The sequence below is a fragment of the Pogonomyrmex barbatus genome, unplaced genomic scaffold (assembly GCF_055798465.1).
Source record: "Pogonomyrmex barbatus isolate J1 unplaced genomic scaffold, ASM5579846v1 scaffold17, whole genome shotgun sequence".
Classification (NCBI taxonomy): domain Eukaryota; kingdom Metazoa; phylum Arthropoda; class Insecta; order Hymenoptera; family Formicidae; genus Pogonomyrmex; species Pogonomyrmex barbatus.
This window is the reverse complement of record NW_028297113.1, coordinates 1,021,512-1,047,551: the sequence shown is the minus strand read 5'-3', so window position 1 is coordinate 1,047,551 and position 26,040 is coordinate 1,021,512. Positions and strand designations below refer to the sequence as shown.

General features: G+C 35.1%; 4 protein-coding genes across 21 annotated transcripts in view; 2 read left to right on the top strand and 2 right to left on the bottom strand.

Annotated features, from left to right (window-relative positions):
* Positions 1-5,196: 5,196 nt before the first annotated feature.
* LOC105431044 (ubiquitin-conjugating enzyme E2 J2) lies at positions 5,197-10,977 on the bottom strand. 2 transcript variants are annotated; one of them, XM_089074533.1, is made up of 6 exons: positions 10,122-10,977; positions 9,646-9,759; positions 8,934-9,126; positions 8,619-8,853; positions 8,411-8,539; positions 5,197-7,910 (listed from the first exon to the last, which is right to left on the bottom strand). In XM_089074533.1, the coding sequence occupies exons 3-6, from the start codon at positions 9,056-9,058 to the stop codon at positions 7,698-7,700; spliced, it is 702 nt and encodes a 233-aa protein (XP_088930659.1). In that variant the 5' UTR covers positions 9,059-9,126; positions 9,646-9,759; positions 10,122-10,977; the 3' UTR covers positions 5,197-7,697. The 2 variants fall into 2 exon arrangements, with proteins under 2 accessions (XP_088930659.1, XP_011643265.2); XM_011644963.3 differs by lacking the exon at positions 9,646-9,759.
* Positions 10,978-13,632: 2,655 nt separating this feature from the next.
* Positions 13,633-15,473, top strand: Tmem98 (transmembrane protein 98). Its single transcript, XM_011644964.2, has 4 exons — positions 13,633-13,966; positions 14,039-14,148; positions 14,387-14,519; positions 14,583-15,473. Exons 1-4 carry the CDS (start codon positions 13,811-13,813, stop codon positions 14,856-14,858), a joined length of 675 nt encoding a protein of 224 aa, XP_011643266.2. The 5' UTR covers positions 13,633-13,810; the 3' UTR covers positions 14,859-15,473.
* Positions 15,283-20,034, bottom strand: LOC105431046 (ATP-binding cassette sub-family F member 2). Of its 2 annotated transcripts, none has more exons than XM_011644965.3 (9): positions 19,892-20,034; positions 19,307-19,494; positions 18,227-18,630; positions 17,439-17,602; positions 17,095-17,322; positions 16,613-17,000; positions 16,343-16,534; positions 16,065-16,268; positions 15,283-15,982 (listed from the first exon to the last, which is right to left on the bottom strand). In XM_011644965.3, exons 2-9 carry the CDS (start codon positions 19,482-19,484, stop codon positions 15,839-15,841), a joined length of 1,902 nt encoding a protein of 633 aa, XP_011643267.1. In that variant the 5' UTR covers positions 19,485-19,494; positions 19,892-20,034; the 3' UTR covers positions 15,283-15,838. The 2 variants fall into 2 exon arrangements, with proteins under 2 accessions (XP_011643267.1, XP_011643268.1); XM_011644966.3 differs by having other exon boundaries at positions 19,767-19,903.
* Positions 20,035-21,152: 1,118 nt separating this feature from the next.
* The window catches only part of RhoGAP100F (Rho GTPase activating protein at 100F), a 79,017-nt gene continuing 74,129 nt past the window's right edge, over positions 21,153-26,040 (top strand). For 3 of the 16 annotated variants that reach the window (XM_089074523.1, XM_089074506.1, XM_089074514.1), the window contains exon 1: positions 24,771-25,210. The gene's annotated coding sequence lies outside the window, so the exon portion shown is untranslated. Of the gene's footprint in view, positions 21,178-24,770; positions 25,424-25,655; positions 25,999-26,040 lie in introns of those variants that run through there. The other 13 variants (XM_089074522.1, XM_089074505.1, XM_089074513.1 and 10 more) reach the window with 8 other exon arrangements.

Sequence of the window (26,040 nt, the reverse complement as noted above, 5' to 3'; positions counted from 1 at the left end):
TTTTTATTCTGTTAAGAAAATGAGTTTTCTTAGAGAGAAAAAAAAGAAGATTAGGAACAGATCTCTCATTTAAGAAAAATTTTGAATGTAAATAAAAGATTTACGTGTACATGCGTACCTTGAAACTTTAATTATTTATACGAAAAAAAGGATAATTAGATAGGTTAATAAATAACTTATAGTAAAAAATAATCCAAAATATTACAACTAAATAAAATTAAACTTGTTTTTGCAAAATATTTTGTTGCCGGATTTACACCGTGCATTAAATGCACTTATGCAAATAAAAAAAAATTAAATTTTTTTTTTTATTCTTCACAACTAATTTAATATCATCAATTTCTTTAATTCGATTGCGCTGATTAAAAATCTTCAATTATAATTTATCTTTAATTATGAATTAAATTCTTTTAATTGATCTTCTAGTATAAAGCATAGCTAAAATCATTGCCGACATGTAAAACTACATGTATGCATCTGCGTCTTGTACTTGTAACGACATCCGACTCACGGTGTGTATATGCAATAGCGAGTACAAAAAGCAGCAGTATACATAACGCGGTGACATTAAACATCGGAACTCATAAAAGCAGCTCGCTCCGGAGTAATCGGCGTCTGGAGCCGGTTGGAAAGATTTCCATCGGCCTCACGCGTTCGTAAATAAAGCGTCACCGGGTGCGCGGTGGGTCCGCTCTATGTTTAGTTTGGGCGGTTTCTCAGATTTCCAAGATCGCCATGGGAAAGAAAGAGCCAATTTTTCGAATAATCAATGGAAAATTGCGATTCCCTTAATTATCCAACACCAGAAAAATAAATCGCGTATTATTTTGTGATATTAATAATGAAAAGTGCATAACTTTCTTTTCCTTCTTTCGTGGATTCTCTAATAAATAATCTAATTTGTGTATTTTATCCTAATTTAATTTTTCATAATTTATTAAAAAATGCTCCATTTTTTAATATATTCATATTTATTTATTTATTACCTAAACTAAAAATTCTTTTAAAAATATGTTACTAGAAAACTATTTAATAATATGTAATGTTTCAAAATATGTAGTTTATTATTATATTTTATAAAAATTTTAAAATTAAATTGCATTAGATTAAGATTAGCAAATAAAAAGATTTTTTAATATCGTTAAATTGATTATCGAGATATTAGATGATATATTAACTCTGGCTAGTTATATTTCAAATCTATTATTATAGTACGATACATAATTATATTAATGATAGAAAAAAAATTGAATTTTTATATATATATATATATATATATATATATATATATATATGTGTGTGTGTGTGTGTGTGTGTGTGTGTGTATGTAGGTTTTTAGTTCGGTTATGTAAATAAACCGATTAGATAGTCTCAAGTAGAAAGTGTTATTTTTTTAAAATATATTTTATAAAATATATTTTAATGATGATAAAATACATGATAATAAAACAATAAAATTTTTATTGTTTTAATACAAAATAAAAAATAAAATAAAACGTTTTGAAAATATTATACATGTGTTGAATTTATTTTATAAAAGTATCCAAATAATATTTGAAATAATATTAAAATATTTTTTATATATTCGAGAATATATGATATTTATCTATAATAAAAATATTTAAATATATTAAGTAACATTATAATTATATAAATCTACATTATAAAATAAAATGTTGATCTAATGCTCCTTGTCACTCCTTGAAACACACACACACACACCACACACACACACACACACACACACACATACACACACACACACACACACACACACACACACACACACACACACATATTACATTTAGGATAGGGTATCAGGTAAAATCAGATTTCGTCTTTCAATTTGAAATAAAGATAAAAAATTAGATTACCATATAATAGCATATATTTGATAGAAAAGAGAGGAATGATGGTCAAAGACGTTACGGGTGACGTTGCCGGGATAAACATCTGTTTTCTGTCTTTCCCTAGTGAATCACTATCATTTCTGTCACTCCTTTCGTTTTCCTCGGGATGATGAATCGTCCGTCGTTAGTGGAGGCCACGCGGTTCGCACGTCCTCCGCTGGCTCTCGCACGTTAGCATATATATATATATATATATTTATATCTGAATAGGACCAATTCTCTCTCGATGGCTTGCACTTGTTCGGTTTTATCACCGGCAGTAAACTATTTCGTAGTTGGATTATTATGGCTCTCTCTCTCTCTCTCTCTCTCTCTCTCTCTCTCTCTGTGCCAGTCTTAATAGGATTTTGCGATGGTGATTAGATAGATTGAGAAACATCTTCGATAGAAATAAAGTACGCGAAAACTGCGTGTAGCTAATAGTTGGTATACTTGTATCTTGTAGCGAATCATCATTCGGAACCGTAAATTTTTCCTTAAAAGAAAATAAAAGATATATGTTGAATATGTATAAGAACGATTGCGGTTGCGAAAAATAAAACAAAATAGGAGAAGAAATAAAATTTCGTGCCGCGAAAATTTATAACTGTTTACTTTTCTCGACTAATTGTTCCGTTTTTCAAGATACGACATGGACGCGCCTTGTTAAATTGACAAATCAGGCCGCGCCGACTCTTAGTCACGATAAATCATTGTCGCGATACAAGCAATTTTTACGCTCCTCTCCATTCTCCCGAAACTGAAAAAAGTATCTCAGCACCGCGACACGGACGCGACACGACTGCTGGCAGCTAGCTCATTAAGCCGCGTAATGAGGTCGTCCCTACAGTTAATTATCCCGGGGACGATTTTCGGTGATCGTGCTGTCGTTCCCTTTCTCTTTCTCTTTTCATCTCTCCCTTTTTTTCTTTTCCTTCGCAATCCCGTCCCACCCACTGGAGAAACGAGGGCGTAAAATGATTCCACGAACCATTCCGGCCCGATTGACGACATTCTAAATCACCCTCATCTCGCCCGTTTCCGGTATCGAACGAACGCGAGGACACTTGAAGCTTCGGTCGTGTATAAGAATCGGAAGGCGACCGGTTTGCGATATAGCCGTATAAATTTTATAATAAATATTGCGCGTATCCTACACACGTCTTTGTATTAACGATGCCGATCAACTCGTAATAGTTGCATATAAATTTCATAAAGTGATCAAAGTTCCGCACAAGACTTTGAGTTTTACGAATTATTACTTAATTAAGTTGACTCGATAAATTTTTTTTTTGTATGCATGCCGTGGAAACAACTTGGGGCGCGATAAGTATATTCTATTTCAAGAATATATAAATTTACAGGGATACGCGAGAACCATCGCGTCTGTCTCCCTTATATTAGTTCAATAACTTCGGCTGTCCATTTTCTCGGCTTTACGAGACGACATCTTAAAGCGATCTTAATAAACGCATATCGCGCACAGATATACACGCGCGCGCTCGATATCCTACCGCGGACATGTGCATCTTATTTACGCAGGATTCGAAGCGAGACCGAGAGAGTGTATGTCCTGGCGCCTCTCCCAAATGATTTATACGTCAAGGGGCGGACGCGTACCGACGCGGAAGGGTGTTCCCCGGTGGAGGGTGGAGATTACAGATGCAGGTTTTTCTCGACGGGGAGAGACCCGGCTGATCGCCTGCACTTCCTTGTTATTACGCGGTCGAATAAATTGCTGTTTGCTTCTTTTGCGGGATGTTTTCCCAGATTAAAGTAGATCATACAAGATATATCACGTTATACGATAACATCACGTTCGCGACATATGCTGTTTCGACGTTGGAGAAAGAAAGACAAATCGATGTGAAAGAAAAACGGAGCGGGGTGTGTTGATGAATGTTACATAAAGCTTGAAAAACTTAAAATATTATTAATAATAAATAGTGTTATTAATAAAGTAATATTATTTATATATATATATATATATATATACTTTTACATAAATAATATATAAATGACAAAAATATGCGATTACAAGCTAGATTCAAAGTGTTTGGAATTTATAAAGAAAGAAATGAGAGAGAATGAAAATCAGAGATAGTTTCTGAGAGAAAATCTAAGAGGAAAAAAAATAAGAGGAAAAAAATTCCAAGTTACAAGTTATATCGCATTTAATTCAACTTTGTTGTTTTTTCAAATTTGAAATTTAAAAACACGAAAATTACAGAGTTTACTAATAAAGCTTCACACAAAGACAAATACATGTGCGGACGTGTATTCCAATCGCAGGAGGGTCGTGTAGCGAGTTTAAATTAAATGGAAACTAAACGAAAAGTTAACACATGCAGTTGGAGGGAGGGACCTTAAAAGAGTTAATAAACAGTCTACACTAATACGGAGAGGAGCGCGTCGTGGAAAACTCCGGCCGCGCCTCGTGCGTTTATTCGCGGCGTGTAACGGAGTACAAACACGACATTCGACAAGAAGGCGAGCACGCTCGGTTCACAGGATGCGTCCTTCCTCCCGAGCGCATTCGGACAACGGAGCATTCAACGCCGGGATTCCTAACAGTTTACAGGAATGGTAAACCGCGAGAGAAATGCTCGCTGTCTCTAGCGATAAGTCGTAGACGAGTTTCCTCCTGTTCGCGAAACTCCTTTGTAACAGAAATCTCTTTTGAGCGACGAGTTTCAACAATCGGTGCCTGCCGGATTTCACATTCATATATTTTATTAATAGACTCGATCGTTTGTTAGCTGTAAAAAAAAAAAAAGAAGCTCTTGCTGCCACCAATATTTTCCATTTTCATGATGTTACGCTTTATCTTTTTGCAATTGTCAAAAACATATCATATCGCTCATTTGCTACAATAACGACATAACTAAAAAATTGTCATCTTTAAATTATTTATAAAAAACCGGATCTTTAGAGTTTATTACTTATTACTTACTGGCAGAGAGACGCGATTCAGTTTTTAAAGTTCACTTTTAAAACTTTTAATTTTGCATCAAAAGTGTCATAATTCAAAAAGAATCTCTTTTAAGGACTAATTTTTATATTTATACATTATAATAAAACTAATAATATTTTTATTCCTCTATAATATTATATTAGTTATTACATTAAAATCGCATTTAAAAATATTACAAAATCTTAATGATTCAAAGCATCAAATTCATTTTTTTAACAATTTTTTGTTTTTAGAGTTATGTCGTTATTGTAGCAAATAGCGATATTTTTTATTGCTAACATTGGATTTTTACAACAAAGAATTGAACGGACTGAACAGATTTCAGTTTTGAAATGTGTTTCTCAAGTAAGTAAACTATATTTCACACGCTTACAGTAATAATAAGTATTTAATAAGTATGTAAGTATTTACATCGTGTTGCCGTAATTATTTAATAATTACGATACGCATTTACACCATGTTTACACAGGTAGAATATATATAAGCATAATTGTGTGATTGGTTTTTCATTTTCAACGGAGTATACAATAAAACTGAAAATTCAAACCCCTAGAGAAAACAATCATCAAAAACTCAATAACGAGATAAATTTTAATAAAAAAATAACATCATATATTAAACAATCATTCTACTGTTCGTCAAAAAATTGTTGTTAATTAAATCATAACAGTTGACATCATAATAAGATCATGTACTTATTATTCTTTATACTTTTCAAATTATAATATAATTATAATATAATTCAATATATATTCAAATATATATTCAAATTATAGTACAATTATAGTATAATTCAAATTTTAGAAATTATGAATTTTACAATTTAATTTTTTTTAATATTTTATAAATAATCAGTCATGGAAGAGCGGAGATTTATTTAAATCGCAAATGTATTCTTTCGTATCAATTAAAGTTCTTTCGCCATAGCCATATTGATCTATTATAGACGAGAAATGACATGCAATAATTTTTTTTGCAATGTATATCTTTATTTTTTAGTTTTCCCTTAAACATAATAAAAACATAATAATTTCATAATGATTCTGAAATTTAAAAAATGTACGGGAAACTAAAATATTTATCCGATCTATTACGCAGAAATGTAAAATAATTCTTGAAACAATAAATTATTTTTCAATTATGCTTAAATGGCCATGATAGCTGAGCATCATTGATACATAATAGATCAGATGTCTCAATTTCGTACATTTTACAAATTTCAGAGTCACGAAATTATTGTGTTTTTAAAGGAAAATTAAAAAATAAAATTATATATATTGCAAAGAAATTATTGCACATCATTTCTCGTCTATGATATCATAAAATCGACATGACTGTCTAAGAGAATCGAGCTTAAGGAAGAAATGGAAGAAATAATCCTACGAGCTGCTTAAATAGGCACAAACGAGAGACAAATTAATCGAAAACATGTTAAGAGGAAGTCAAGATAATCACTGATGCAACAAATACAGTTGTATTTGTTTTTTTATATTAATGACATTGAGACATCATGCCTCTATGACGCTTTGTCCTTATAATATATTTACAAAGTGGACTCATTCCCTGAATGAAATAAGCCAGACTGCAAAGCATAATCTGATATGCTGAAATTGTATTTCAATTTTGAATTTAGTCTCATTGGCACATCACAAAGTGCAATAAATTTGTGCATTTTTATCTGAGAGATTCTCTGTCGAAGCTAGGAAAATGTATCATAATACGCGTACTTTGGATACAACGAATATAATATAAATTATAAAAGCGTAAAAAATTTAATGAAAAAATATTCCCAGCATCACGAATTGAAACAACTTAGTTCTCTTCAGATCACGCCGGAAGAGAACAAGTCCGGTATAAAAAGAAAGGCAAGGAAGCTATTGCGATTACGTTATTTCGTTTTGCGCATATATCTTATGCGAATTAAAAAATTATGATTCATACTTTTTCATATTAATGCAATGAATTTTATAACATGCTGGAACAATTATGATAGCCGAGAGAGATAGCATATATGGGAGATTGTGTTCTTTGTTTCTCCATACTGCGTTTTATTATCTCAATGTTCCTGAACTATACTATCAATGAAAATACTGTGTACTGTCGCAGATCATATTAGTGCAGAATAGTTGTGCAATTAAATCTGTCATTACGAAAGTTTGAAATTGTTTAATGACATGATTATTTCACGTATTCACACAATATGATATAATCTTATTGAATGAATACATTCTTCACTTGTGAGTTACTTTCAGTTCATAGTATATGCAAAACTGAGAGAAAACAATTTCCGCATGTAATTATTTCTCTTAGCTTACTCTTGTCGAGAAAAATCCTCCTTTGTAAATGTTCCAGTATATTATAGAGTACTAATTTACTGTACTAATGGCTAGAGTAAAGAATTCGCGAGAGTATAATACAATTTGTATCTTACAATCCCCAATATAAAAACTTATACTACTACCCACGAGTTACTGACGAAGGTCCCAAATTGGAACCAAATGGCGTTCGTTTATACGGATCCGACGGGTGCATCCATAGGCAAGTATTAAGCCCTGTGTCTACGATACTAGAAATCAATCCGAGATCTCAGACGGAGGCAAAACTGTATTGATCAATTGATCAAAATAGCCGTTATGATTAAACAATTTTTCCTCCGTCCAAAATTTCAGATCAATTTCTAGCATCATGGACATAAGGCTTTACAGAAGCCTGTGTCTTTTATATTTTTCCTCTTGTAATCTTTTTTTCAGAATATACTCATGCAATAGTCACAGACATCTCTTTTTTTCTCTCGTACTCGTTGTAGCTTGAAAGACACAATCCGGTACCGATACTTATTCCATAGCTATGCTCTTTAGCACGTACTTCACTGTATATGCAAACGCCGCGAAACCAATGATGACAAAAAGATTGGCCATTACGGTATGCAGTGGGCTCTGTTCTCTCTGCCATTGATCTCGTATTAATGAAGAAACCTCAGATGTCGTGGACTGATGCCTCGCTTGTTTTTCAAGTTCCTTCCGACGTTCCAACTCCACTCTAATTGTCTACGGAAACATCATATGAAATTATATTTTCAATTCGGTAATAATTCTAGTTTCCACCAAAACTTTAATTCGCTTTTAATGCGATGTAGAAAAAAACTTGTCGACGAAAATACCTGCACTCGATTTACCCATTCTATTGGAATGACAGCGAATTTCACACAATCGGTAGAAATGATAGAATTAAATACTAATCTCTTCGTTATTCATAACAATTTTCAATCATCAAAATAAATGCAATGTTTCAATAATATTAATCTTCTTTTTATCCAACAGCCAAGAGTTGCATTAATTTTTCAGAAGTTATTTATGTCAGATTGCTTGTTTACTTGTATATGTATGCATGTGTGTATACATTTCACATTTTAAATTGACTCTGCTAAAGTATCTTTTTCATTTCAGTTTCTTCTTTCAGTGAAAACAATAAATTCGATTTTGCACCGAAATAGAAATAGGATCAAAGGTTTGATGAAAACTTATTATTGATGTAACATTTCCATTACCTCAACAGTATCTGGAAAAAGCTCACAGAACATCTTGTCTCTTAGGTTATATTCTAAGCTCTGTGCAGCCAACTGTCTCTTTTCATAATCTGTTGTGTTAATACTACCCAATGTGGGGCTTTTTTCAATCTATAAGAATATAAAATTATAATTAAATTATTTTCCAAAACTGCCAAAGTATTTCAGATGATTTATATCAATTATATACCATAAAGCTAAGTAAGCCGGTAAGAATGGTAGATACGCTCCATGCTGGATTCCATGTATCTGGATGGAAGTCGGAAATGGACAGGCATAGTCTTGTATTAACTTTAAATCGGCCATTCGGAGTAGTCATATAAATGCTAGGTGGTTGGAATGGAAACTCTCCTGGAAATATGAGCTTGCCATGATAAAAGCCACCTTCATATGGAGTCTTTTCCGGTCCTATAACCACATAATGCCTGAAACAAACAGGATGTACGTTAAATCATTCTTGTGCAGAATTGAAAAAAATCAATGCACAATTAAAGTCAGGCCTTGCCATTCTAGAATGTTTGAAGGCACTGGCTCCGCAAGGACGTATGGCACTGGATCTCTTTTGAGACGCAGATAGTCCTGTTTCAATCTGGCCGTCGCACTGTTGACCTTTCTGTTCATCCTTACCATGTAGCCCAGGGTCACTTGTGAACGCGGATGCTGTCCGAAATCTCTCGCACTCGCGGCTAGTATACTTTCTACAAAACAGATTTTCTTCTTGACACTCCAAAGATTTCCGCTTGCCGTTTCATGCGACGCGCTTTACAAGCCGGAATCTCGCTCGCGAGTCTGTCCTCGTTCTCGCGTTCCTGTTCTCTCAGCGTCGTCGAATCGCGCGACGCTCGCGCATCGCGCTCGTCCACGTGGAATCGACCGTGATGATCTTTCTCGGAAGTTTATTCGCGGACGAAATCGGCTGGGATGAATCGCGCGATAACAATTTTGCGGACGTCGTGACGACACGAAATAGGGTTACGTCGCGTAAAATGACAAGCACGAATGTCCGAACGGGAAGAAACTGTGAAAACTCGAGAAAATGTGCTTGCGACTGCTTATTGATCGAGACTGCAAATTGATCGAGATAAGAGCTCGAGTAACGCACCACGGTGGAATGAGAGCGGATCGCCGGCCGAAACAGAACTCGACAAAGTCGACGGCAAACCGTCGCGCAACAATGGAAAACATCTGATCGCGAGGTTCGCCAAGAGTTAATTTACCTGCAAGCGCAGGGCAGTGTTGCTATCAGGGACACTTTCTCGCGCATGCGTATTTAGATGCAGATTCATTGAAGTGTCACGTTTAGAAGAAAAAAGGCTTCACTTGGTCTTTTACTAAAATTTTTTATATTATATAAAATTGTTTATAATTATATATAATTGTATAAAATTGTAAAAATTATATAAAATTATTATTTAATTATATAGAATTTTAAATATAATTAATATTAATAACCTACAATAACATTAATTTTTTAACAAAGTTATATTTTTGTAAATGTAAGGAAAGAAAGTATATAATAAAATACATTTATGTGTTTAAAATAAAATATTTTATTTGAAAATTACGAGCATGCTTTTTAATGGCTCCTTTTTGATTATGTATATCCATATTATGTTTATGTTTAATAACAAATAACAAATAATAAATAATAACATTTATCTTTAATAATATATTAATAATATTTAATACTTACTTTACTTAACTTATCTCATCCTAGCGTGGAGCCCGCCAAAATTTTAATGCCTATTATATACGTGTGGCGGTCCCCCGCTCACACAACTAATACCTAGCAAGCATCCACGAAAAGAACCATGGCTCGCATGGCGCAGTGGTAGCGCGCCAAGTCTTAGACATCTGAGGACCTAGATTCGAATCCCACCGCGGCCAACATCTTTTTTCCGTCATCAAATTCATCACATGGACAACGCTCCTCACCAAATGCCACAAATTAGTGATTCCGACGTGATGAACACGCAACCTTCTCAACTCCACCCATCGAAATACAGACACGGCCTCATGAAGCCCGCTGCTTTCGATCACGTGACTCTCCTTGGCCAATCATCGGACGCACTCGACTTGCCGAGTTTCTTACACATCTCCCTGTCGACGTCCATACGGCCAGCCACATCACCAACCGGTAAAGACAGCCAATCACTGGACATCCCTCGACTTTCAAGGTTACGCTCCAATCTCATTGTTGATGTCCAAATGGGCTAGCCCACGCAAAGGAGAAACAACTGGCGCACAACAGAGTCGCAGCGGCAACGTGCCCTCCTCACATCGCGCATCTCATATCTCCCTGGGCAGACACACCGGGCAAAACAGAAAAATCGGAGCTTGTCCACTAAGGGGGGGGGAGGGAATCCTGTAGCAGTCCCCCGCTCACACAACTAATACCTAGCAAGACATCCACGAAAAGAACCATGGCCCGCATGGCGCAATGGTAGCGCGCCAAGTCTTAGACACCTGAGGATCTAGGTTTCGAATCCCACCGCGGCCAACATCTTTTTTCCGTCATCAAATTCATCACATCGTGGACAACGCTCCTCAGCAAACGCCACGTACGTATGTCATGTTACAGCTCTAGATATAACTATTGGTCATAATACGCATGCGCGAGAGAACGGCTCTAATAGCAACACTGGCGCAGCGTTACCATGTTTATCAAGCAGAAAATGCAATCTGAAATCCTGATTTTGGATTTTGTATTGTCTCTTAAGATTCGGAGTACGAAATAGCGATATTATCGACCATTGATATAAATTTTAATAGTTACATAAATATTTGGGAATAATGCATCATTAGATTTATGTTTTTTTATTATAAAAATTTTATTATAAATATGCATATTCTCTCTTCCGATTATCCTGTAATTTTATAAATTTGTGCATTTTCATGGATAGAATATAACATAAAAAGATAATAAAAATTTATAATAATATAAATTTTGAATTACAAACTATTCTCTGTTATAATTTAAATTATATAAAAAAATAATTTGTTTTTTAATTAATTAAAGAGAATATGATAAATATGCAGCTATAAATTATTATTTTCTAACCTATTGATATCAAAAAAGTGAAAACAGAAAAAATCAGAAGTGACAAGTTTCTTTTCAGAATAAATTCTACATATAAAAGTATACAAATTTATAAAATTACAGAAAAACTGCAGGAAAGAGCATTATACTGCATATTTATTTAAAAATATTTCATAAATATATGTGTATACTGTAAGAAAGGCGTCAGCAAGTTTAAATTTTTTCGCGCAGTAGCGCGCAGTGCGGCCTATTTTGATATTAACACTTATTGGTTGAAAGACCACGTGATGTATTGCAATTGGTTAACGAAGGAAAGAGCAAAAGCGAACAACGGTGAGTTGCAGCAAGTAAGATTAGGACGCCGAAAAAGTGCGGATGTCGTGCGTAAATTGTGAATTAAAGAGGAAGTAAAAAGAAGAAGTGTGTGTGATTGAATGTGCCGCTTTCCCTTGCCACCTCGCTCATCCTAATAATTAATTATCGATTGTTACGACCAGAGTCAGAAGATTGTCCCTCTTGTCGACTCTCTCAAGAGTTCGCGGTAAATTTAGTTTTACGCACTTGCATTCTTACAATATTTATGATGCCAAATCACAATTTTGTTTTCTATATAGTTATCATTTCTATACGTATAAATGTGAGAATATTAAATATAAAAATGTACTTCTAAATAAAATTAAATCTTTCCAAATTGTCAATATATGTACATATCTATTCAAAAAATATCAGAGTAATAAATCAAATTAATATTACAGTAATATTACAGCTAATGAGTAGGAGTTAATAAATATTGAGCTAATTGTTTAATTTTTAAGTCATGCAATTTCTGTAATGAATTTAATTATCATTGTAGTTATTTAATCAACTCTACAGACATGGAATAAAAAAAATAGATTAAATTCAGAATAAAATGAGCTGGAGCAATATACACTTGACTAAATATAGTTGCTCTTCTTAATTTCAATTGGTGGTTTCAGATATTGACAAAATGGAAATGATAAAAAAATTATTTTATAATTATCGCAGTTAACACAAATTATAATATGTACGAAAAACCGAAAAAAGCAACTAAACAAGTTAAAATATTATCTCAATATTTTTTAATAATTTTTTGCAATATTTTCAGGAATGGAAAAACTTTCGTATTTTTAATAAATTCAGTATAAAAAAATAAAAATTATTTTTAAAAACATATATCCATATTGATACTTCACTTTTAAAGGCACAAAAAAATTTGCCTTTAAATTTAAATACATATTTTACGTATTTATGTTATTTATTTATAAAATCTCAGAAATGAATGTAATTATTGATAAAAGTGAAATATGAATATGGATTATAATATATAAAAACATGATATGAATAAAATTAAATAAAAAATAATGTGAATTACAGCAGCTAATAAAGATATTATGTTGTAAATATACATATATAATTTAGTAATTGAAAGTATACAATCATTTAAACATTTTAAGATCAAATTATGAAACAACATGTAAAAATGAATATAACTTATAATAGTATAGCTCTGCGCACAATGGATCAAATATTAGGAACAGGAATAAAAATAAATAATAATAAATATTAGATTTTGGAAATGAAAATTCAGACTAAAAATTAGACGTAATGCATAATGAATACAAAGGTATAAAATAAGTATAAAATATAATTTTATACTTACTGTATTCATTATGCGTTACGTTTAATTTTTATTCTGAATTCTTATTTCTAAAATTTAATATTTATTTCTATTTCTAATATTCCCTCCATTGTACGTAAGGCCTAAAATATCCCTATAAATATAATAAAATATTGATAATATATTATATATTATTTTTATTATATTTATATGTTTGAATCATATACATTAAATCTACTAAAGTTAATTTATAATTTATCTTTTGCATTCCTTATTTCTTTAAGATTTATTTATAATATTGAAGATTCATCATTATATATCTAATATATCTAATCTAATTTTTCTTCCTATATATCAAACAAAAAATTAATTTAACTTGTCTAAATCTATCAATATAAAATACCATAAGTATTGTTTGTTAATGTATCGCTGATTATGTTAATCAGAGTTTGGTTGAAGTTATTCCATTCTGCAAGCGGCAGTCGCCAGCTGTTAATCTCATACAATGAATGAGGCTTAAGACTCGTGACAGTCACCGCCTCCCACCGTCGTCATCTATCATTGAAAGAGTGGATACTCGCGACGCTGTGCGATTGTTGACATTTTACTTCGGATGTCAATGTAAATTCGGCTGACGCTGTCTCCGTTCGGAGACTCGGTTCATTGGGTTGCCAATTGGTTACCCTTCGATTCATTCAACATCATGAGCTCGTCATTATCTGTGAGTAATGCTGGATCACCGGCTACTGCCACTGGTATGGAGACAGTAGTAGCGGTCGCCTTAGGTGCGCTCGCTGCAGTCTTCCTCGGCGCACTTTTAGTACTCTTGGTCATCTGCCGCAGACAACGTTGCTACTACGTGAGTTTAACGACAGAAAAGTCGTAAAAAACTAAGCCATCTCAGAGAATTATATAATGATTTTATTTGTAGAATCAGAAGGACTCCGCGGAATTGAGCTCTGATTTGCTTGAGAGAGAAAATATTACTGGTTTGGGATTAGACGTCTGGGAAAGCGAAGAATGGCTGGCGGGTGCTGAAAGGTAAAAATAGTCGATATACGATGAAGAAATAATAAAAATAACAAAAATAATATATCATATATGTAATATTTTACTTTCATCTTTATTCAGACACTCTGACATGTCTTCTGTGATAAAACCCAAAGTTTTAAAAATCTTAACATGATGAATGTTCGCTCTTTTTTTTGTCTTTATCATGTAATTATATTTATGAAAGTTTAAACACTATATAACTTAAGGATGATAATTTGTGTTATAGATGGGTGGACGATGCTACTGGTCTAGCTCCACCGTGTATAGCAGTGCTTCGATCCTGCCATGCTCTTGCAGCCAGTCTCACTACTATCGCTGGAACAGTCAACAGTAATACTGTCCCACTGGAAATAGTAGATGTAAGAGCGATGATTATATTATTCCAAATTATTTTCATTACTGGACCTTGTTCTTGTTCTTAGGTTGCCCGACGTATCCCACCTCGTGTAGATGATGTCGTTCGCAGTCTCTATCCACCATTGGATGCTAGATTATTGGAAGCCAGGGTAGCAGCTTTGGTGTTGGCTGTAACCCATTTGGCACTAGTGACCAAACACGGTGTACCCAAGAGTCAAGCTAGGAAACTGGCGTTCATCGATCAAGCTCTAAACGATATGGATACGCATTTGCTGGTGCTGAGAAACGCAGCGCTGGCCCAAGAAATGGCCTGCTCTATTCCGGCTTCAACACCAGTCTGAGTATATGCCGATCTCACGGTGGATTAGAATCTCTCAGTATTTGTAATTATCGGATTATCTGTAACTTTTCGCAGCTTTGTCTTATAACGTCGTCATGACAGCAATGAAAGCTGTATATAATACGGTCGCTAGATTCATAAACATAGATTGAGAGTATATCAAATCATGTATAGAATGGCAAACACATAAGAATATAGATTACTGATCTCAAGGTACAAAAATGAACAAAAATTCAAGAGTACTAATGAAAAAAATCTCGTCAGCGCTTTATGTCAATTATCATGACTAGAAAAGAAATGCAAATTATAGATATATAGATTTTATATATAAATAAGAGATATATTTTAATAATTGTTTTAAAACGCGATGAAAATTCGCCAAAAACATCTCTTAATATTGTGTAATATACAGAGATATACGAAAATGACGTCTTCCATATTATATTATCATAATTATTTATATACGTACACGGATAAAAATGTATTTTGGAATTATATAATCGATCGTACCTGCGATTATGTTTGTACACATTATAATATTTTATATTTCTGAAGATAATCAAATTGTTTTATAGATTAATAGGAATTTATAATAAAGTTAATCATCAAAGAGAAATCACTGGGTTTTTTCGTCCTTTTTCTTTATATATATATATATATATATGCTTATTATTATAAATAGCTTGTCAATGATTTATTTCAATTTAATCTATGCAGTGTGTATAGATTCCCAAATTTCTAGACTCCTACTGTGATTGAGTAATGCGCCACAACAACCTGCGGGTTGTCAAGTAAAGGATCAATTTCGAACTAATATTTCAATAAATTAACTAAGTAATTCGATCGATACTGATACGCTACATAACAGCATATACAGTGGCGATTACAATTACAATTTCCAGAAAAAAATTCCTATGAATGCGGAGGCATAGTGCATTAAAAAGAGAAAAACAGCGGGTCACGATTGTAGCGTTGCCTCCATTATTTTCCCCGATTCGCCAAGTCCTTCTGTCTCTTTTGGTTGTCGGACAAAACTTTGTCCTTGAGGTGTTCCTTGTAATCTAAAATGTTACCGCTCCATTTTGTGACTGTTCCGTTCTCGCAGACCCAAATTTCTTCGGCGACCTAAACACCGAGCGATAGAGAATATATTTACAGAGTTTATAGCTTTTTCGAATTGAATCAAAATTATAAAGAATCTACGTACCTGATTGATTAATCTGAAATCATGCGAGACGAGAACCATGCCACCATCGAAATCATTGATGGCGTCAGCAAGTGCATCAATGGTTTCCATATCCAAATGATTGGTAGGTTCATCGAGCAGCAATAGATGAGGCACTTGCCAAGCTAACCAAGCAAACACGACCCGACAACGTTGACCATCAGACAATTGACGAATAGGACAAATCTAAAATACAAGACATAATAGCATACTCAAACATTCGATATTTTCAAATTTCAATTAATTTAATAGATGCATACCTGTTGACGTCCAGTTAGACCGTAACGGCCAATAATTTTTCTCATTTCTTCGCGTTCTTTGACTTCGGGAAAAGCCTTCATCATATAATCGAGAGGTGATATATCCAAGTCCAACAATTCATGCAAGTGTTGATGATATCTACCAATTCGGAGATGACTGTTTTTGCGAATCATTCCACTTGTTGGTACTAACTGTAATGCGAGATTGCCTTGTCAAGAGACAAAAATCGATTGCTACATTTATTATTAGAATGTATATTCGCAACATACATCACCGTATAACAGCTTTAGCAAGGTACTTTTTCCTGCTCCGTTTGGTCCAACCAATGCGATTCTAGTATCTAAATCGATTCCGAATTCCAAATTCCTGTAGATCCAAGGTGCGTCCTCGTTATAACGGAAACTTACATTCTGAACCATGATAACCGGTGGTGGAATTGTTCCACACGAAGGGAAATAAAAGTTTAGCACTTTGTCATTGACAACTTTTTCAGTTAAACCTTGCGCCACCATTTTTGCTAAAGTCTTCTCTTTTGACTGAGCCTGTCTAGCCAATTTTGCCGAACCATGACCAAATCGTGCGATATAATTTTTCATGTGCGCGATTTGATCCTGTTCCCAATTATATTGCTTCGCTTGATTTTCTAATAACTCCATTCTAAAAGAAAAAAAAAAAAAAGACATTTATGTTAGAATCGGCGCTGCAAATATAAGATATAATTTGTCAGTGACCTATATTTTCCACAATTCACCTTGTTTTCACGAACGCTTCATAATTACCGGTGTAATACTTCAACTGCTTTTTATTAACGTGAATGATATTAGTGCAAATGCCATTGAGAAAATCTTGAGAGTGAGAGATTATAACGAGAATCCGTTTATAAGTTTTAAGTTCCTCTTCTAACCATACACAAGCATCGAGATCAAGATGATTAGTTGGTTCATCGAGTAATAACAAATGCGGTTTTACGTACAGTGCTCTGTAAAAACGTAAAGAGAAAAACGTAGAAAAATTTTGATATTATAGTCACAAATTTGTATCTTTTTATTAATTTTTTTTAAACTTTTTATATAAACATTTTAAGTTTTTGCATACCTAGCAAGAGCTATACGCATACGCCAACCTCCTGAGAAGTCTTTGGTAGGAGTTTTTTGCATTTTTGCAGTAAAACCCAAACCGTGTAAAATATGGGCAGCACGAGCTTCCGCCGTATCGGCAGCCATATCCTCTAATCTTTCATACACATCCATGAGTTGTTCCTACAATAATAATACTTTTACTTATACTTTTACTTATACTTATACCACACCCTATTTTTTAAAACGTTTTTAAAAAGAATTTCCGTAATATTAATTAATTTTAATTCCAATAATTTTTATTTAAGACATCCTATTTATTATTTCTTTTATAATTTGTATTTTAGTTAATTATTTATCTTGGCTTATTTATACTCTAAGGACGAATATACTCCTATGAATTTCAGCAAAATAATTACTCTTCAAAAAATATTATTATTTTATATTTTATGTTTTATAAACTTGTCTTCGCAAGACAGACAAGTTTATAAAATCTATCTTTTATCTATTATTCATTACTTAATCTATTATATATATATTTCATGCATCTTAATATTATAATTATTAATTTCAGACATATAACATACTTATAGACATATAACATATTTTAAATTTTATTTACATCGACGATTGAAGATAGCTTAATCTAAGTCAAAATTTTATTTCTTTATAGAGATCAGAAGATATTCGATTCGATTTATATTTAAATAATTCATACATCTTCATGTATTTATTTTTGTATATGCGAGTTTAAAACATAAAAATCTAGTTTATGTTTATAAACATAAACATATTGTAAACACATACCTGAGCATCTTCTTCATCGCAATCCACTAATTCTTCGGCGAGTTTTTCTAATCGCACACGCTCCTCATCAACCTCCATTACACACTCCAGAGCCGTTTTATTGCTTGCGGGCATTTCTCTAGTCAAATGAAAAATATCTATCTGCTCCGGAATAGGAACTTCACGGTTTCCTAACACCGCCAATAATGTAGACTTCCCGGAGCCGTTTAGACCTAATAAACCGTAACGTCTACCGCAATTTAATTCCAACATGGTGTCTTGCAGCAGTTCACAGCCATGGAAAGTGATAGAAAAATTAGATATCTTTATATCACGGCTGCGTGGATGCGAAGCCAGCGAGCCTGTGCACGAACGTGCATCCGCATTTAATCTGGCATCTTCCTCCAATTTCAGACATAACGCCTCTGTAAACACATGTACATTATATGTGTTGACAAATGTTTGATAGAATGAGCATAATGTATAAATATAAGATAACACACAAATACTGTTTCAAAAATAACTATAAAGTAAAGCCAATCATAGAACATATGTAAAGATTATTATAGATAATAATATATAATATGTAATAAATGTATTATTTTGTATTAATTACAAATTGTACACGTGTGTGTGTGTGTGTGTATATGTATATATGTATGTATGTATGTGATATATGTTTATAAACATTAAATACTATAAAGCATTATCATATCAAGTTCTATAATTTGTTGAAATATGTATTGAAAGAATAAAAGTTATCTCTTTATATTAAATATATTTTTAAAATATATTTTTAAATATAAATATATTTATATATTTTTAAAATATATTAATGAATGTACATGCGTTAGTATTTTAAAGAATTTCTGAAACACATTTACAAAAGCAATATTCATAATTAATAAATATCAAAACGGTAATATTAGAAATGTCAAAATTTTTGGACATTTTTTTAGAAATCCATAGAAACAAAAATCTTGAAGTTTTAAATTATCAGAGATCTCTTCCTAAATAACTGTCACTCAAACATTATAGAAAATAGCTGAAAAGTGACACGTGCGCTCCTGGCGGCAAGCAATAGTATGCTCCATTATCTACCTTCGGCGCTAATAGCCGTGCCATTGGTGCCGTTTTGAAGCTCCGCTGCCAGGCTCTGCTCCTTGCCGTCCTCGGTCGATCTCGTCTGATTATTGCTCTGCAGCTTCTTACCGGACTGCCTCGCCTTCGCGGCCTCCTTCTTCTTCTGCTGCTGCTTCTTCTTCGCGTCGGACGGCATAGTCTTTCACCTGGAATTCACAGACGATTATCGTGGCATAGGGAAAGGTGGAGGAACGATCACAGCGAGCGAGACGCGGCATTTTTCGCGCGTTACGTAAGGCATAGGTTAGGAGGATATGTGGGCACGTGTTTCTATTCGAACAAGAAGGAAACACCGAAGATACGAAGCCGACGATCGAGATACGGCGATATCGCATCGATTGCCCTGAATGCGAGACGAGCTAAGACAAGACGAAACGAAATGAGATGAACGGCGAGAGCAGACTTAAAGAGAACTCACCTGGGCGAATGAGTGAGACTCTATATCATCGCACTATACAACGCTTCCGGCTTCTAATTACCCCGTAACTTTTCCCCACGACACTATGCCCACGCGTGAATTGTCCGCGGAATAATTATACATACCTAATTGTGCGCCAAAAAGCGGACGATGCGTGCGACACGCGAACACCACACGTGCGTCGAACGATTTGAGGCAAAACCGTCAAATTCTACGAGCGAACTTACTGCGTCGGTGTTTAGATGGCGCTGCATGTACTGAAATTCATATCCGACAACTCACGTTGAAATACTGTATATAATATATGAAAAGATTGACGTATCTTTTATATATTATTAATAGTCGTTAAATTTGTAAGCCTTGAAACATTTACGTGGCACCTTTTTTTCTGATTTATTATTTTCAATTAAAAAAGATATGAGGAAGAATGTTTATTTTTTTATTTTATGTTTAAGATTTCGCATGTATATTTTATGTTTTATTAGGTAAAATTAAGACGCTGTATTTCTCACAGACTAAATGAAATTTTTATTCCATTATATTTATATAATTTAATTATTTTAATTAATTATATTTAATTATACTTACTCAAGATCCTACTACAACATTTTTAAGATTACAATATTAATTTCTAATTATATTTTAAATATCATCGCTCTCATAAATGATGTTCCGACTTGTAGTAATAAAATATTGTGATATTTTTATATTATATTTTTCTACATTCGCGTTTTTTTTAATTAATATAATATAATATTCTTTATACAATTTTTATATAAAAAAGTCTTGATTAAATTAAATTATGATTATTATTATCATATCCTTCATCGCAGACTTTACCGTTAACGGGGTAACCGAGTGCTGTGTGAGTCTCGAATTACACTGCGAGCGCGGGGTGTGACGATCCTTTAATTTATCGAGCACTCTTCGATCTCCTCGAATCGCGCTGACCGAAGCCGAGCCAGGCCGGTCAAGGGGAGCGTGTATTCTTTCTGATGAATGAACGAATGGATAAACGACGGGAGTGGTGGTAAAAGAAGAGATAGACTTGCGCCCCGGCAGCGGCGGCGGCGGCGAGTCCGAACGTCTGGGTCGGCCGGGCGACGATGGTGGGGTGACGATCGCGGGAATGGAGATGGTTCCGGGACTTAATTGCACCGCATCACAGAACGTAGTATCCCCGTAGTACGTGCCGTTGGGGCAGACGGGAGGGAGGGGAGGGGATGAGATGACGGCGTGGCCGCTGTCGGTGCGGCGTTTGTACGTAGCCGCACGTACGAATCGACCGACGCGGCGTGTGCGTACGCGGTCGACCAGTGACGTACCTGTTCCACTTGCGTGGTCGGACCGATCGGGCCGCAGATTCGAGTGACTGACCTTTTCGCGCCCGGAGGATGATACGTACTTCCCGGTACGTTTTCGAAAAATTATATCCTCTGGCGGTCATTGTGAGTCGTCATGGTCAAGCAGCGCCGCATTTCGAAGGAATCGTTCGAGATAGGGCCCGCAAAATATCGTGATAAAAATTTATCATTGCAAAATGTAACTTATTCGCGAAATGAAGTGCGAAATCTGAGCTTCCGCCTTCCCTTCTTATTCTCTTTTTATAAAACTAAGATCACCAAATATAATTATAAAGATAAATAAATTGGATTCGATTGAAAAGATGAAAGGACTTAACAGGGGTGCGCAGTATTATCTTCGCGTGGCAATGTGAGAGAAATCTTGAAGAATTAATGTTGTGCGTGTCTTAATTGTGCAAGTGAAGGAGATGTTCGCTGTAATCACATTTAACGTACGTCGGGAATTTCGTGGACGAATGAACGAATGGAAGAAAAGGATTAAAAAAAATACGTGAATGTCGCACGTTGTTCATTCAAATATCGCAGCGCCATTATCGATATTCATAAATAATTGATTATTTTTTTCGAAGTTATTTTATAACTTCTCTTTCGAATCGTTAAAATGTTATATATTAAAAATTCTTAAATTTAAAACAAATTGCAAAAAGGAAAATATAAATAAATAATAATACATCAAAGCAAATAAAATTATATAATAAACAAATTATTATTTTGGTATCTTAATTGAAAACAAGTCTTTATCAAGAGAAGAGGAGAGAAAATCTATACAGAGATTCAACAGTTATTTTTTGAATAATTAATCAGATTTTAGTTGTTAGAATATTCAACGATATTCGTCGTATCATAAATAAAATATTATAGTTCAAGTTTAACAAATGATCATTTGTAATAAATTAAGAGATACGAAAATATCGTTCTCTTCTACTGGTATTCATCGAGCATATTTCCATAATTATTGTAATTATTGTCGACATGTTAATTTAAAACTGCACATTTAAAATACGATGAGATTTTTTTTTTCTCATAAAAGAATTACAATAAAATACAGCTATGTATCAATACACTGTATATTAAATCGTCATACTTAATAATAATAATAGAAATGTGAGAAAAATAATTAATTTCACGCAATAGCGACTTATACTCGGTCTTTGTACACAATTGTCGTACTTAAATCACAATTTTACATTAATAATAAGTGTAATATGTGCAACCCAATTTACTGTATATAACGATATATAGTAGTATAATGTAATTATCTAATTAGTGGTCCATTATTAGATTAAAGTTCGCGATCTATAATGTCTCATGTTGTTTTCATGGCATGATGGATGTGTTGCAAGAGTTCGGTGGGTTTATAATCCATCGTCGAAAATTTAATCTGCGGCTGGCCGCTACCCCCTGTCGCGTAAAATTTATGAGCTGACAGTCGGACTGCTGCTTCCTCGGCGAAGAATCGATGTGATGTCTTTCGTGCCGAGTGTTTTTGACACGAGGTGGTCGACCCAATCGATTCCAGGTTGATATAGCCGAATCGGAAGTAGGACGTTTAGGCTTCTTGAAAATGACAAGAAAAGAGGAAGGGGAAGAAGAGACGGAGAGAGGATCAAGCCACTGACTTTATTGATATTATTTAGTTTAGATCTCTCGAATCGCCGATCACTTTAGAAGAAAGTCACTTGGCTTCTTCAACGAGAAAATGTGAACTAAATGAGATATCTTTTCCATGTAATATTAAGAGGTATAGGTATAGATTCTTAGATATAAATAAGTGATAAGTTGTAAAGAGATATATTTATTAATTAATTATTTCGATCTCCGTATAAATTATTTTTTATAAAGAAAAATAATTGAAATTTTATTTATATAATTTTTTTTGTTAAAAAAGAAAAAGAATTTATCATTAAAAATTGAAACTTTATATGAAAGTTCTTGCAAATAAAAAATTGTTTAATTCCCTCATTCTATTAATTGATGATAAACAACTTTTCAAGGTGTAATGAATTGCGAGAATGAACCTCATCGATTCGTGCATTCAAATAAACAACTTAATAATATCGGGAATTAAGCTGGTTATTCGCACAGAATGACCATTATTGTTCCCATATTTATTAACTATACAATTATCTACCATATACTTTGAAGGGTTATCAAAATTATTTTATAATAGCTGGATGAACGATATTAATACGATATGCAAAAAGGATTTCAATTGAATATTTAAAAAAACTTAAGTAAATAATTAATATATAATAATCGCAAATATACTAACATGTATAATTATTCATCGGCAAGGTTCCATATACAACTCTTATTGGCTTGATTAGCATGTCTATCGCTTGACGTTCAAATTTCATAATGTTTTGTTGTGAAACTGATGTACATTGAAACAATCATCAATCTCTTTGAGCGATTCCCAAGTGATGAAACAAAGTCTCATGTTTAAAGTCGTTCTCGCTTTTACCAAGTGGAAAAGTCCAAATAAAATTCGTAATTATATATATAAATTATATATGTATATAATTATATATATACATATATATATATATATATATATATATATATGTTTACGTGAGTGTTTAAATATTATTTAATTTCGTATTGATTATATGTATTATGATATATGTAATCTTTCAGAGAGATATCTAGGATAAAAATAACGAGACATGTCGCTAAATAAAATATGCAAGTGCATTGAGTTCACAAAATGAAGGAGATGGACAGGGAAACTTTTTCTGGAATCATAAATTATAATATAAAATTGTGGAGATGGCCCACATTCAGTTCACGTCGCTCGTATTGTTTTCCATAAGAGATATAATTTTTGAGAGTGTACCATTTTATGTCATGTAACTTCCACAGAAGTTTAAATTTTAGACTAGTTTCTCTCTCTCTCTCTCCCTCCCCCCCTCTCTCGAAAAAACGTCAGTTATGATAAAGGTTCGGAACACCTCCACGTCGGCGATTTGTTCGGCAACACTTAAAGTTTCTTTCCATCAAACATCCATCTTAGTAGTAGACCTCTTAAAATGTTCTTGGTACTCAGTATGCAATAATCGACGCGCTTCTAATATCTTTTCAAGAAGAGGACGATGAAGATTTTAAATGCCCCTGCATGGAAGTAATACCGTCTCCTCATTACCAAATTTCTGCTGGCTTCATAGTAAAGACATAGATTAAAAAAAAAAACAGATTAAAAAAAAGATTCTAGCAACAACCAAGAAATTATCTTCTAATTCCAATCACGAAAACGGTATTTATTTCTTCTCCTGTCATATTTCACGAAGAAGAAAATCCTAATATAAAAAAATATGAATTATGAACATTTGGTTAAATCCATTTTACAGATTCGAATTTCTCACTAATATACAGGAAACCCCTACGAAACTCTCCTCAACGCGTAAGATCGATAGCGTTTTTGGCACAATTCGCGATCAAAGGTCCGACTGGAAAGCGGAAGAGAGGAAGACCAGCGCGGAATGTCTATCGCTTTCGTATCTATATACGCTACTGCGCGCGACGACGATAACGACGACGACGAGTACCACCGTTGCCACCCTAGCTCGTACGTTCGCTCGCCTGCGCGCTTGCGTGCGTACTCACAGCCCTCAACATGTCCGCTCGACGGCGGCCGAGCGTATAGTCGTGGCTATGCGGCGGGGCACGTTGTACCCCGCGAGCCGGTAGTCCTCAGTTCCCTGACGCAAGGTCGGCTCGCGAAGCGCCCCACGCACTCTCACTCTTGGTCTCGCGTCGTCCTCGTGCGTGCGAGCGTGCGTGCGAGCGTGCGTACGTACGAGTGTGCGGGCGTGCGTGTGGGCGGACGGGCGTGCGTGCGTGCGTGCGTGCGTGCGTGCGTACGTACGAACGGGCATGCGTGCGGTCGTGCGTGCGTGCGTGCGAGCGTGCAACATGCGGGCGTGCAAACGTGCTTGAGCGAGCTTATAATCGTGGTTTTCGTGTCGACGCCACCGCTGCCGCCGACGTTGTCGTCGTCGCTGTCGTCGTCTCGTCGAGGTGCTATTTCGTTCGCCGACCCTCCACGAGGAGGAACAGCCCCGTTCGAGTCTCGTGCTTGAGGTGAGGAGAAAGAAAGAAGAGAAACAAGGACAGACATATACGGTGCACTGTCCGAGTGCTAGGGGTAGCGGAGAAGTGAAAGGGACGCCGCTCTTCAGCAAGCGGCGGAGTGGCGTATACGAAGGGTGCGTTCGCGTGCGACGAAGAGAGGAGAGGCGAAGGCATCGCGGGACGAAGTGCGGACGAACGGGGTGAGGGTGGCCCAGCCGGAAGGTGGGTGACAGAGAGAACGCGAGCACGAGCGGAAAAGAGAAAGCGAGAGTGTACGAGGAAGAAGGGGTGGGTGAGCGAGCACGTGCGAGAGGGACAGAGCATGGAGGGTTAGTACGCGAGCGAACAGGGAGGAAGAGCGAACGAGCGAAAGAGAAAGCGAATAAGAGAGGGAAGGGAGGAAAGAGAGAGAGAGAGAGAGAGGGGGGGGAGGGGAAGGCTCGAGGCAGGCGCGCGTATTGATTCCCGCGTGGCGTTATACGGTGAGGTGAGAAAGCTGCAACCGGAAGATTTCTCCTGCCTTCTTTCGCCGCCGCGGCAGAAGGAGCGAGGAGAAAAATAGTTGGAGAGGAGAGTGTGAGGAAAGGGGAAAAGAGAGCCGCTCACCGGGACGCACCGCTCTCTCGCGTTTCCCGTTCTCGTGCTCCCGCTCTCGTCAGGTACGTTTACGCGCTCGCGAGAGAGGGACGTTCTTAGCGCGTCGCGATTTGTCCGCGTCTTGTGTTTCCCTTCACGTTTCCCTTCAGCGGCGTCAGGTCGCTCGTCTTCCTCGAAGAGACGGCCAGACAGGTAGATAGGCAGGTGTCGGACTCTCTCTCTCTCTCTCTCTCTCTCTTGTC

Coding starts and splice junctions, on each gene's coding strand:
- LOC105431044 (XM_089074533.1), bottom strand. CDS start 9,058: ATGGTAAGGATGAACAGAAAGGTCAACAGTGCGACGGCCAGATTGAAA. Junction 8,854..8,933: donor CCTTCAAACATTCTAGAATG/GCAAGGCCTGAC, acceptor TGTTTGTTTCAG/GCATTATGTGGTTATAGGAC. Junction 8,540..8,618: donor CCGGCTTACTTAGCTTTATG/GTATATAATTGA, acceptor ATATTCTTATAG/ATTGAAAAAAGCCCCACATT.
- Tmem98 (XM_011644964.2), top strand. CDS start 13,811: ATGAGCTCGTCATTATCTGTGAGTAATGCTGGATCACCGGCTACTGCC. Junction 13,967..14,038: donor GCAGACAACGTTGCTACTAC/GTGAGTTTAACG, acceptor TTTTATTTGTAG/AATCAGAAGGACTCCGCGGA. Junction 14,149..14,386: donor TGGCTGGCGGGTGCTGAAAG/GTAAAAATAGTC, acceptor TTTGTGTTATAG/ATGGGTGGACGATGCTACTG.
- LOC105431046 (XM_011644965.3), bottom strand. CDS start 19,484: ATGCCGTCCGACGCGAAGAAGAAGCAGCAGCAGAAGAAGAAGGAGGCC. Junction 16,535..16,612: donor TAAAGCTGTTATACGGTGAT/GTATGTTGCGAA, acceptor CTCGCATTACAG/TTAGTACCAACAAGTGGAAT. Junction 15,983..16,064: donor ATTTCAGATTAATCAATCAG/GTACGTAGATTC, acceptor CTCGGTGTTTAG/GTCGCCGAAGAAATTTGGGT.